The sequence below is a fragment of the Salarias fasciatus genome, chromosome 6 (genome assembly GCF_902148845.1).
Source record: "Salarias fasciatus chromosome 6, fSalaFa1.1, whole genome shotgun sequence".
Classification (NCBI taxonomy): domain Eukaryota; kingdom Metazoa; phylum Chordata; class Actinopteri; order Blenniiformes; family Blenniidae; genus Salarias; species Salarias fasciatus.
In genome coordinates this window covers 9,483,523-9,496,108 of record NC_043750.1, presented here as the reverse complement: position 1 = coordinate 9,496,108, position 12,586 = coordinate 9,483,523, and the positions used below count along the sequence as shown (strand labels likewise).

Here is a 12,586-nt window from a genome sequence, read left to right as displayed (position 1 = left end):
GCTCTCGTCCAGTGAGACGAGGGCGTCTCGCCGTCCCCCGGGACCTGCAGGTAAAAATAACCCGGGTCCCGGAGCGCTCGTCTCCAGGAGCCTAAAAAGGCCTCCGAGGCCGAGAGAGTCTCCAGGCTCTGCAGTGTGGACAGGACCGTCCCCTGTCCGTCCCCAGTCCATCCCCAGTCCGTCCCCAGTCCGTCCCCAGTCCGTCCCCAGCAGCCCGTCCCCAGCAGCCCGTCTCGCTCCGGGACGGTTTCCTCACTGAAGCATCAGAAAGCAGGTGAATGAAGGACGGGGGAGGGACATTTCCACACATCTGCCCCGTCTTCATGTCCACGGCGCGGACCGAGGACGGGTCTATTTATAGCCTGGAGGCGTCCATACATGGGCTGGAAGGGGTCGGCATTCCGGGCCAGGGGGACATTTCTGCTGCCGGAGCGTCCCGAGCGGCATCACGCTCCGCTGCTTCGTCTCTCAGGGTGAGTCTGGCGTTCCGGATCCGGGTCCCGGGTTCTGGTCCCGGTGCCGAGCGGCAGGTGGAACGTTCCGGGTTTTAGGAGGGTTCTGAGGTCCTTCTGCTGGACACTCCAGGAGAGCAAGGACAGGTCTGAGGGACGGACTGAGGGACGGACTGAGGGACGGACTGAGGGACAGACTGAGGGACGGACTGAGGGACAGACTGAGGGACGGACTGAGGGACGGACTGAGGGACATACTGAGGGACGGACTGAGGAACAGACTAAGAGACGGACTGAGGGACTCTGCTGGTCCTGCTCCTGCTCGTCTGTTCAGAGTGTTTCCTTCTATCGCAGCTCTTGTTCTACATCATGTTAGATAGATAGATAGACAGATAGATAGATAGGTAGATAGATAGATAGACAGATAGACAGATAGATAGACAGATAGATAGACAGATAGATAGCTAGACAGGTCTTTATAATGTTGATGGAAGCTTGGGAGTGGAGCGGTCAACAGAACTGAAACATGCTGCTGTTCAGCCATGGTTAAAAAAAGTCTGGCCTTGATTCAAAGATCCTGCAAACTCGCGTCCGATTTCCAAACTTCCATTTCTGTCTAAAATCTTGGAAAAACGTGTTTTTAACCAGCTGAAAGCTTTTCAGACCAGCAGCAGATCCCAGAGGGTTTCAGTCGGGTTCTAAAAGTCTCCGCAGCGCTGAGACAGCTCTGCTGAGAGTTTTTAACGACATCTTTGTGTTTGCTGACTGGACATTTGGTTCCTTTAGTTTTATGGACTTGACTGCAGCGTTGGACTCAGTGGATCCTGAGATCCTCCTGTCCCGCCTGGAAAACCTGGCTGGGATTCAGGGATCCACTTTAGAGCGGTTTGGCTCCTACTTGAAAGACAGAAGTTTTTGTGTCGGACTTGGTGATTCTGTGTCCTCAGTCCCTCTGCTGTGCGGCGTGCCACAGGGCTCCGTCCTAGGGCCACTTCTTTTGTCTTTACTTCTGCTTCCTCTGGGATCTGTTCTCCGGAGGTTTTGTGTGTTTTTCCATCTCTACACTGATGACTGTCTAGTCTATGAACCTCTGAAGTGAAGATTCACTCAGAGCTGCTCGGCTTCTGGAGCGCATTCACGCCACTCAGGACTGGAGGTCAGAACATGTTTTGTGTCTCGATGACAGTGAAACTGAGGTTCTGGTCGGTCCTGGTAAGTCCAGCAGTTAACCTGTTAACTCAGTTTCAGGCCGCTGTTACCAGCCTTGGTGTTAAAATGGACCATGAGCTCAACCTTGATAAGCAAATCAGTGCTGTTGTGAAGTCAAGTTTTTCCATCTGGGACAACTTGCTACGGTTAGATCTTTCCTCTCAAGACACAACTTTGAAATATTGATTCATGCTTTTGTTTCAGCTCGGCTGGACTTCTGTAGCACTCTTTACGTCGGCATTGAGGAGAGTTTACTGAAGCGTCTGCAGCTCGTCCAAAACGCCGCAGCTCGCCTTTTAACTGGCCACGAAGATACGACCAGGTATCGGCAGTGTGGTCGTCTCTTCACTGGCTTCCTATCCGCTACAGGATTGATTTTAAAGTTCTTTTACTTGTTTTCAAATCTTTGAATGGACCTGTCTTCACATTGTCTGAACTGTTGGAGCCTCGTGTGCCAGGATGTCGTCTCAGATCAGCAAACAAGGCTCTACTCACGGTTCCTGACACTAATCTCAAACGTAGCGGTTCCCGAGCATTTTCTACCGCTGGTCCCAAACTGTGGAGTGATTTACCTCTGAGCATAAAGCGATCGGAGTCTCTTCCTGTTTTTAAGTCCCGTCTTAAGACTCACTTATTTTCTTTGTCTTAGAACCAGTGTCAGACTGTTTTACTGAGAAGTTGTCAGTTCTGTCTTATTAATATTTTCATGTCTGTTTCTATTGTTTTACTTTGTTTGTACAGAACTTTGGTCACACTGTTGTTTTTAGCAGTGCTTTATAAATGAACTGGACAGGACTGATGGGCTGCTTGAGTTCTAGGGTCCTTGGTGGTGTTGATGGTCTTGGTGGGTTCTATGGTCCTTGGTGGTGTTGATGGTCTTGGTGGGTTCTATGGTCCTTGGTGGTGTTGATGGTCTTGTTGGGTTCTACGGTCCTTGGTGGTGTTGATGGTCTTGGTGAGTTCTGCGGTTCCTGTGGTGTTGTTCTTGTGTTCTGTGGTTGTTTTGTCTCAGGAACAGTCATTTGGACCTCAGCGGGACAGAGAACCGTCTCCATGAGAGTCTGAGGCTAAAAACAGTCGTCCTGGTCCTGTCCAGTCCGCCGTGTTTAACACGTGTCCGGTTGTCCCCCCCCTCCTTACTCCATCCCCCCGCCCCCACCTCACACCCCCCCACCCCGGTCCTCCCCGGTCCTCCCCGGTCCCCCCCCCTCCCCCGGTCCTTCCCGGTCCCCCAGCCGGTCTCTAGCCCCGCTCCATCATGGCCTCCCGGGTCGTACCGTGGTACCAGAGGAAGTACTCGGACCAGGTGAAGACCGACTTCGCGTTCCGCCACACGGAGCGCGTGGTGAAGAAGCAGTCCCAGAGGTAACGGGGCGACGCCGCCCCGCCCGGCACCTTGCCCGACGGCACTGCGGCTTCGCTTGGCTCCGAGCTCGCCGCTTCGCAATGGAGCAGCTGGACGGGATGAGCGGGTCTGAGCAGAGACCCGGTCATGACATGCTTGTGGACATGTGGGACACCAGAGGACAGTGAACCAGACTGTCTCAACCCACCAGGAGAACCAGCGTCCTCCAGGTCCTGAAGCCGGCTCACGTTTCAGCTCCAGAAATCCTGGGTCTGGATAAAAATAAAGCTCCTGGCCGTCCGACCCGCCGTCCACCCCGTCCGTCCAACCCGTCCATCCACTCCGTCCGTCCACCCCATCCTCACGCCACGCCCAACGCGTCCTTGACATGAGGACGGCCGATGTGGACGCTGGTTCCACGCTCATGGTGGAACCACGGCTCTGCGTCAGGAATGGAGCCGCTGTGAGGCTCCATGCTAATGCGCTAACAGGCTAGCATGCTAACGTGAGTCAGACTGAGTCCCGGGGAGCCTTCCTGCAGCGTGACGCCGCGTGGCTGCGGTGGGTCCAAACGTCCCATGATGCTCTGCTGCTGACGCTCTGAAGCTGCTCTTGCTGCTCCGCTGCAGCTGGCCTCTGAGCGGCGCCGCTCCGCCGCCGCTGCCGTGGAGCAGCGGCGCTTTGCTAGCTTTCCTCTGGCCGTGGTGAACAGCTCCCATCAGACCGCCGGGTCCGGGCCGACCCGGATCAGCAGGTCTTCCTGGACCAAGCCGCCATGTTGTCTTGGAGCAGCTGCTGAGAGGACGCCTTGACCTTTGACCCACATCCAGACGGCTGATTTCCCAGCATGCTTCACTGCCTCAGAGTGCTGTGGAGCTGGACGTGCTTCGTCCTTTCATCTGATTGGTCGCTGATATTTCTGACTGACGGATGGAGGGACCTGCAGCTGCTTCTGCCGGGCTGGAGTCCACCATGTCCCCCGTGTCCCCCGTGTCCACTATGTCCCCCGTGTCCCCCGTGTCCACTATGTCCCCAGCCCGCCTCACCCTCCGGACTGTCCGTCCCTCCACAGGAAGTCCAGCGTCCAGCTGCAGGCCCAGACCACCGAGGCGATGGCGGAACCAGCCTACACCGTGCCGGCGTTCCGGCAGAGGTGAGTCCCTCCCACCGCCAGCCCTGTCTGGGGTCAAAGGTCGTCCTGACCCGGGCTCCGGGGGTCCTGGCCTCCGTCTAGACGGAGGAGGACAGACGCAGCGTCTCTCTGAGTCCACTCAGACGTGCGTCAGTCTTCTCTTAACACTTTTTCCCACTTTGTCCTGAAAACGTCTCTCAGATTAAAACTTTACATTGAAGCAGTGGTTCTCAAAGTGTGGGGCAGGGACCTCCTAGAGGCCGCCAGGGGACACAGCAGTGAAAAGACCTTTTCAAAATAAGAGTCTCGTAGAACAGAAACTCAGTGTGATCAGTGAGGGGTGGCGATTAATGATGGCAGGGCATCAGACATGAGCGCTAGCAGCTAGCATGAGCGCTAGCAGCTAGCATGAGCGCTAGCAGCTAGGATGAGCACTAGAAGCTAGCATGAGCGTCAGCTGACTGCCCGGGCGTCTCGGCAGGACGGAGGAGGACGGCGGGACGGAGGAGTACCAGCGGGTCAGCGCTAGCGTGGGGAAGGGGCTGGCAGCGATCCAGGAGGAGCTGCACCGCATGAGGATGGCTACCAAGGCCCAGGTGGAGAGCCTGGCCATCCAGATGGAGGTGAGGGGCGGGGCCGGGAGGGGGCGGGGCCAGGGGCAGGGCCTCTGGGGTTCCAAACCCAGGGTTTGACGCCATGACTCTCTTCCTTCATTCGTTGCTCTGAGGATCGGTTCTCGTTGCCGTTTGATGTTTCCAGATGTCTCTGTCCTCAGGCTGGTGTGTCTGTCCCGCTGTCCCCCTGTCCCCCCTGTAGGTGAAGGACATGATGAGGAGGAGGCCGGACTTCCTGGACGACGTCCCCCGGATGCCGGACTTCCTGGTGGCGCTGCGGCCGCACACGGTGTGGGAGAAGACGCCCGTCAAGCTGTTCTGCACCGTGCAGGGGAACCCCAGACCCGTCCTCAAGTGGTGCGACCCGGTCCCCGGAGCGCTGGGACCATGAGACCTGTCCCCGTCTCCATCCTGACCGGGACACCCGGACCATGAGACCCGTCCCCATCTCCGTCCTCAGCGGCATCTCCGTCCTTAGCCGTCCACAACGCCGTTCCAGTGCATTTCACTGCTGAACGTCCCGAAATTCAGACAAAAGAACGAAAGCAGAAACCTGGCGAGCGCTGAAGTCACGCCGGCTTCCCCTGACCTTTACGGTGACCTCCAGGGGTCGACAGGCCGACTTCCCCTGACCTTTACGGTGACCTCCAGGGGTCGACAGGTCGACCCGGGTTTGATTCCTGCGGCGCAGATTAAACTCCGCCTCCCTCCGTTCATTAAAACAATAACAAGGCTCCAAAAGAACCTGAGACCAAACAGGAAGTGGTCCTGCAGAGAGCTGAGTGTCTCTAGGGGGGGCGGGGGGCAGTGGCGGATTCCGTCCAGCTCAACAACAAATCAGCTTTTTTCTCACCATGAGCAGTTTTCTTCCGATCCGCCGTCTCCATCCATCAGCTTGATCCACTACATCGATCTGCTGTCTCGATCCGCTGCATCAATCCGCTGCATCGATCCACTGTCTCGATCCACTGCATCGATCCACTGTCTCGATCCACTGCATCGATCCACTGTCTTGATCCGCTGCATCAATCCGCTGCATCGATCCGCTGCATCGATCCACTGTCTCGATCCGCTGCATCGATCCACTGTCTCGATCCACTGTGTTGATCCGCTGTCTCGATCCGTTGTCTCGATCCGCTGCATCGATCCACTGTCTTGATCCGCTGCATCGATCCACTGTCTCGATCCACTGCGTTGATCCGCTGTCTCGATCCATTGTCTCGAACGCTGCATCGATCCACTGTCTCGATCCGCTGCATTGATCCGTTGTCTCGATCCGCTGTCTCGATCGTCTCGAAGGACTCGTCAGGATGTGATGTGAGGATCCATGGTTCCAGCTCCAGATGGACTGAGAGACACGGCACTGCAGTGTGTGTGTGTGTGTGTGTGTGTGTGTGTGTGTGTGTGTGTGTGTGTGTGTGTGTGTGTGTGTGTGTGTGTGTGTGCGTGTGTGTGTGTGCGTGTGCTGCTAACGGACTGACTGGCTGTGATTGGTTGCAGGTATAAAGACGGTTTGCCCGTGGAGCCGCTGAACGCTCCCGGAAAGTACAAGATCGAGAACAAGTACGGCGTCCACAGCCTGATCATCAGCAGGTAGGAGGGAGAACCCCGAACCCAGAACCCCAAACCCAGAGCCCAGAACCCAGAACCCAGAGCCCAGAGCCCAGAACCCAGAGTCCAGAACCCAGAGCCCAGAACCCAGAACCCAGAGCCCAGAACCCAGAACCCAGAGCCCAGAAACCTGAACCCAGAACCCAGAGCCCAGAACCCAGAACCCAGAGCCCAGAACCCAGAACCCAGAACCCAGAACCCTGAGTCAAGAAAGCAGAGCCCAGAACCCAGAGCCCAGAAACCTGAACCCAGCACCCAGAACCCAGAGCCCAGAACCCAGAGCCCAGAGCCCAGAAACCTGAACCCAGAACCCAGAGCCCAGAACTCAGAACCCAGAACCCCGAACCCGGAACCCAGAACCCGGAACCCAGAACCCAGAACCCAGAGCCCAGAACCCAGAACCCAGAACCCCGAACCCAGAACCCAGAAACCTGAACCCAGAACCCAGAGCCCAGAACTCAGAACCCAGAACCCAGAACCCAGAGCCCAGAACCCAGAACCCAGAGCCCAGAAACCTGAACCCAGAACCCAGAGCCCAGAACCCAGAACCCAGAGCCCAGAACCCTGAACCCAGAACCCAGAACCCTGAGCCAAGAAAGCAGAGCCCAGAACCCAGAGCCCAGAAACCTGAACCCAGCACCCAGAACCCAGAGCCCAGAGCCCAGAACCCAGAGCCCAGAGCCCAGAAACCTGAACCCAGAACCCAGAGCCCAGAACTCAGAACCCAGAACCCCGAACCCGGAACCCAGAACCCCGAACCCAGAACCCAGAACCCAGAGCCCAGAACCCAGAACCCAGAACCCGAACCCAGAAACCTGAACCCAGAACCCAGAGCCCAGAACTCAGAACCCAGAACCCAGAACCCAGAACCCAGAGCCCAGAACCCAGAACCCAAAGCCCAGAACCCCGAACCCAGAACCCAGAAACCTGAACCCAGAACCCAGAGCCCAGAGCCCAGAGCCCAGAACCCAGAACCCAGAACCCAGAGCCCAGAACCCAGAGCCCAGAACCCAGAACATAGAAACCAGAACCCAGAACCCAGAACATAGAAACCAGAACCCAGAACCCAGAGCCCAGAGTTCTGCTGTCGGTAGGGTAGGGTCACAATTATTACAATATTCGCCCATTGCGATTATTTTTCACATTCGGGATCACCGTGAATCACTTATTTTATCCACAAAGCTGCATAAACTTGTGGCGGCGGCCAGCAGCGGCAGCGCCCCCTGCTGGCTCCGCCTGGTCTCGGCTGTGGACGGTTAGCTGAGGCTAGGCTAATAGCACAGAGGGCGAGGAGGTCCTGGTGCCAGGGCACCGCTGTGGAGGCATTTCGGTTTTAAGCCCTACGGTACCGGAGAGCCCGGGAGACCAGGAGGAAGCCATCTGTAAACCTTGCCGTAAAAAAGTGCCGGTCAACAGAGCTAACACCGCTAAGCTAATTATAATATTGTAGCGACGCAGGGTGGCTGTTGTGCCGCAGGGCATGCTGGGAAGGTTTTCTGTGGGCCGTTCAGGCTGTTTTAAGGGTTTATTTGTGTTCCTGTTGTTCACCTAGTTGTCAGTTATGCTCATTAGCCTTGCTCCTGGGTTCTAGCATTCATTTGTGTTGCTTTTATTTTCACTTCCTGTTTCACCAGGAGCCGGGGGGCTGCTGGGGGCGTGGCTCTCGGGCTGTGAGCCGGTGAGATGTGGTGGCTCTGAGTCCTTGATGTGTTCCAGTAAAGCCCCGGAGTGTTGAACAAAAGCCTCTCGTTATTCCGTCTAAAGTCGCTGCTCAGTGCTGCGATATCATGAAGAAAGAAACCAGGAACAACAGGCAGTTATTCGTCAATCGCAATTATTTGTCTGACAATAACTCGTCTCCAAAACTTCCCTAATGGTGACACAACTAGAGCAGCTGTCAGAGCTGCAGTTCCAGCTGCGGCCACTAGGCTGAAAACCCCAGACGGTGACGAGGCTCAGAGCAGTGTGAATGGGGGGGGCGGCCCCGCCCCCTCCTCGCCGTCATCTTGGAGACGCTCAGCTGTCGTGCTGAATGCTGACCCTTCAGGTCATATGAGCCGGGAATTCCCCCCCCTCCCCCGTCCTTCAGTCCGTCCTCTTCTGTCCCACTGGCTTCAGTCCTCGTCTCCACAGCTGAGGAGGAAACACATGCGCTTTAAAATAGTCCCTCTTCAGGTCAAAGGTCACATTTCTGCTCTTGTCAGGCTCATGTCTCCTCTTCAGGGTCGCCGCTCGCCGCCAGTCTCATGTAGCTTTAAACACGGCGAGCTCCTCTGTGAGCAGACGGACCGGTTCTCCAGAACCGGTTCTGGAGAGCTGGTTCTGGAAAAATGGTTCTGGAGGGCCGGTTCTGGGGAGCTAGTTCTAGAAAGCTGGTTCTGGAGAACCGGTTCTGAAGAGCCGTTCTAATGTGTGGTTCTGGATGTAGTTTTCCTGTTCAGCCACTAGAGGGCGCTGCCGGCTGTTGGTCGTGTTTCTCAGTAAACAGACATCTTTAGAACAACGCCAGGAAAACCTCTGACAGGTAGTCGTGCAGGTCTGAAGGCTTTTATTGTGAAAGTGGAGTTGAGGCCAGCAGACTGACTGCTTCCTGTGCTTTGCGGCTCTACAGGTGCGCCGTGAGCGACACCGCCGAGTACAGCGCCGTGGCCACCAATCAGCACGGCACGGCCACCAGCAAGGCCACGGTCATCGTGAAGCGTGAGGCTCCGCCCCCCTTTCCCCGACCCCTGCCCCCCCATTCCCTCCTCCACACCTCTAACCAAACCTGTCTTCCTCACAGGACCGTCGGGAGCCGGAGAGGCCTGCCACCTCGGCCTGGGTGAGGATGGGGGTGGGGGTTGTGGGGCAGGGACCTCAGATTGAGCCCCGTTAACGGAGTTCAGGACCCGTCAGTCCACTTCCTGTTCCCACATCCTGGCAGGAAGCCAGAGGTTCCAACACTGTCCAGGAAGCTGTGTGTGTGTGTGTGTGTGTGTGTGTGTGGTGTGTGTGTGTGTGTGTGTGTGTGTGTGTGAGACGATGTTCTGCTCCACCGGCTCCTGATGGAGCGCCGGCAGGTGGCCTCTCTCTCGGAGCTGCTGGGTCTCTGGGTTCTTGGAGTCTTTCGGAGAACCGTGACTGGTTCTCCGCCGTTCAGATGTGTGAAGGTTGTGTTTGTTCTCGCTACCTTGCTACCCAGTGCCCCACCTGACGGAGATCCACGCCAGCAAGCTGGAGGTGACGCTGCTGGACCGCTTCCCGGTGACCTTCGGGGTGGAGGGCGGCTCCGCCTCGCTGCTGTGCTCCATGGTGGTGGTGCCGGAACCTGCCCAACGTGCCGCCGCTGGTGCAGTGGTTCCGCGACGGTACGGACGCCGCCCTCCGCCTGCGCCCGCCGGTCCCCCGGCGGGACGGACCTTTAACGGAACTCTCTGCTCTCTGTGCTGAAGATAAGCTGCTGAAGCCGGGGGCGCTGGCGGAGATGAGCGTGGGCGGAGGGCGCCGCCCGCCTGACGCTGCCCCGCCTGGCCAAGGACGACGAGGGTCTCTACACCCTGAGGGTCTTCACCAAGGATGGCACGGCCGAGCACAGCGCCTACCTCTTTGTCTCCGGTCTGGCTTGTCTCCGCCGCCTCGCAAGATCAAAAACACGAGTGAGTTCTGATGATTCCACCGGTCCCCCCAGACGCAGCGCCCCCGGTGGCCGGAGCCCCCGGTGCTCCGATGAGCGTGAAGGTCTACGACGTGAACTCGGACTATGTTCTGGTTGCCTGGAAACCACCCAACACCGTGAACGAGGCTCCAGTCAGCGGATACTTTGTGGATCGGTGAGTCGATACCGGAAAGCAGCTGGAATGTTCTTTAAATAGAGAACCAGATCTGAGAACCCGACAGCTGCTGGATCCAGCAGGTTGAGTCTGAGGATAAAGAGTCTGATTCCTATATTCCAGACTGATTCCAGGATGATTCTAAGCTGATTCCAGGTCGATTCGAGGATTATTTTAGTTGATTACAGGTTGATTCCAAGTTGATTCCAGGCTGATTCAAGGTTGATTCCAGTTGACTGCAGGCTGATTCAAGGTTGATTCCAGGTTGATTCCAGGATGATTCAAGGTTGATTCCAGGCTGATGATTCCAGTTGATTGCAGGCTGATTCAAGGTTGATTCCAGGTTGATTCCAGGATGATTCCTGGTTGATTCGAGGATTATTCTAGTTGATTACAGGTTGATTCCAAGTTGATTCCAAGTTGATTCCAGGTTGATTTCAGATTGATTCCAGGATAATTACAGTTGATTGCAAGTTGATTCCAGGCTGATGATTCCAGGTTGACTCCAGGCTGAATCCAGGTTGATTCCAGGTTGATGGCAAGTTGATTCCAGGATTATTCCAATTGACTCCAGGTTGATTCCAGGTTGACTCCATACTGAATCCAGGATGATTCCAGGTTGATTCCAGGATGATTCAAGGTTGATTCCAGGCTGATGATTCCAGTTGATTGCAGGCTGATTCAAGGTTGATTCCAGGTTGATTCCAGGATGATTCCTGGTTGATTCGAGGATTATTCTAGTTGATTACAGGTTGATTCCAGGTTGACTCCAGGCTGAATCCAGGTTGATTCCAGGTTGATGGCAAGTTGATTCCAGGATTATTCCAATTGACTCCAGGTTGATTCCAGGTTGACTCCATACTGAATCAGGCTGGTCAGCAGTTAACTGGTGACAGACTGGTCAGTAGTTAACTGGTGACAGACTGGTCAGCAGTTAACTGGTGGACCTTGTTCTCCCAGCCCTGCAGGACAGCAGCTGGTCTTGGTTCAGAGTTCATCCTGGACCTCTTGTGTGTGTCTGGTCTGGTGTGCAGGTGCGAAGCCGGATCCGACACCTGGGTCCAGTGCAACGACTCCCCGGTCAACGTGTGCAAATACCCGGTTCACGGGCTGAGCGTGGGCCGCTCCTACCACTTCCGCGTGCGAGCCGTGAACAAGGCCGGCGTCGGCAGGCCGTCGCGCCGGACCGAGCAGGTGACGGCCATCGACCCCGCGAGAGCGATCGGCTGCAAGGTACCGAGCAAGGTAAACGCCGCAGGGAGCGGAGTCTCATGCTCACACCTCTCCTCTCCCGCAACAGTGATAAAAATCCACGGGAAATACGACGTAGTGATCAGAGCGGACGACCTGGAAGGTAGAACGGCTCAGACCCGCCGGGGACTAACGCCCCCCCCCCCCCCAAACTGATCACACAGCAGGACACACCCCTCTCCACAGCATGAGCCCCTCCCCCGCCTCCCGAGAGACCCTCAGGAAGTCCCAGTGTGACCCTTCAGCATAAAACCGGCGCTGCACCACTTCCCCCTCTGCACTTCTAAAACCCGTCCTGTAACTTTTGCGGGGCGACATGTTTCAACTCCGTCGTCTGATTCCCACTGAAATTCCTCAAAAACCTGCACTCCAGTGAAACCCGTGACTCCCTTTAACCGGACTGTAACTCATCCCCGTTTGGACGGTTTGTTCTGCTGCAGAAGTCCCTCATCGCAGTCCTCAGTTGGATCTTTTTACGTTATTTTTATCCAGATAGTTTTTAAAATCTTCTTTAAAGCGATCCGTAGTGAAAGTGTGGATTAGAACGTGTCCACCAAAGTGTTTTGGGGTTGTTGGATTGTGTATTGATGAGTTTGACGAGGCGGAACCCAAATACCATCCACTTCCATTGTGTCCGTCCCGAAAACCTTCCCCGACTCGCCTCTGGATAAACAACAGCTCGCCCTCACAAAACAGTAAGTCTGCTGTTCTAATGACTGAGGAGTTGAGGTCAATGGGCCAATTTGCCAAAATGTTGAAGTATCGCTTTAAGTGAAGGCTAAATAATCTTTTACTCAATAAGAAGTTTATGATTTCTCAGCCTCCGAGCGCCACAAGAACGACTGGCGTTTCGTTTGTTGAGATTTCAGTTGAATCATTGAATTCCTGAACTTTAGGATTAAACGTTGACGTTTCTCAAATCTGGCGGGCGATGACGTTTCTGTGTGCAAGAAAGCTGCAGGTCTAGAAATAACGCGACAGGAAGCAGCTGGCAGGTCAGGGTGTTCAGTGAGGAGTCAGCCCTTCAAAATAAAACATGTCCGGGTGTCCGGCTCCGCTCCAGCCGGCCGCTGAGCCGGAGCTGGTTCTGGACTCAGCTTCATGGAGCTTCGGTGTCGGTTCGCCCAAACGGCCCGATGTGAGACTTCTGCAGCCGCCGCCGC

General features: G+C 55.9%; 1 protein-coding gene across 1 annotated transcript in view; it reads left to right on the top strand.

Moving 5' to 3' along the window:
* Positions 1-400: 400 nt before the first annotated feature.
* LOC115390991 (myomesin-2) overlaps positions 401-12,586 on the top strand; it is a 36,658-nt gene continuing 24,472 nt past the window's right edge. Inside the window, 16 exon segments of the mRNA XM_075410422.1 lie at positions 401-473; positions 2,897-3,026; positions 4,079-4,159; positions 4,620-4,761; positions 4,955-5,109; positions 6,253-6,345; positions 8,975-9,063; positions 9,146-9,184; positions 9,545-9,669; positions 9,671-9,710; positions 9,795-9,841; positions 9,843-9,957; positions 10,031-10,172; positions 11,207-11,379; positions 11,382-11,405; positions 11,473-11,526. Of these exon segments, the coding sequence (XP_075266537.1) occupies positions 2,920-3,026; positions 4,079-4,159; positions 4,620-4,761; positions 4,955-5,109; positions 6,253-6,345; positions 8,975-9,063; positions 9,146-9,184; positions 9,545-9,669; positions 9,671-9,710; positions 9,795-9,841; positions 9,843-9,957; positions 10,031-10,172; positions 11,207-11,379; positions 11,382-11,405; positions 11,473-11,526 (1,426 nt within the window). The 5' untranslated portion in view covers positions 401-473; positions 2,897-2,919.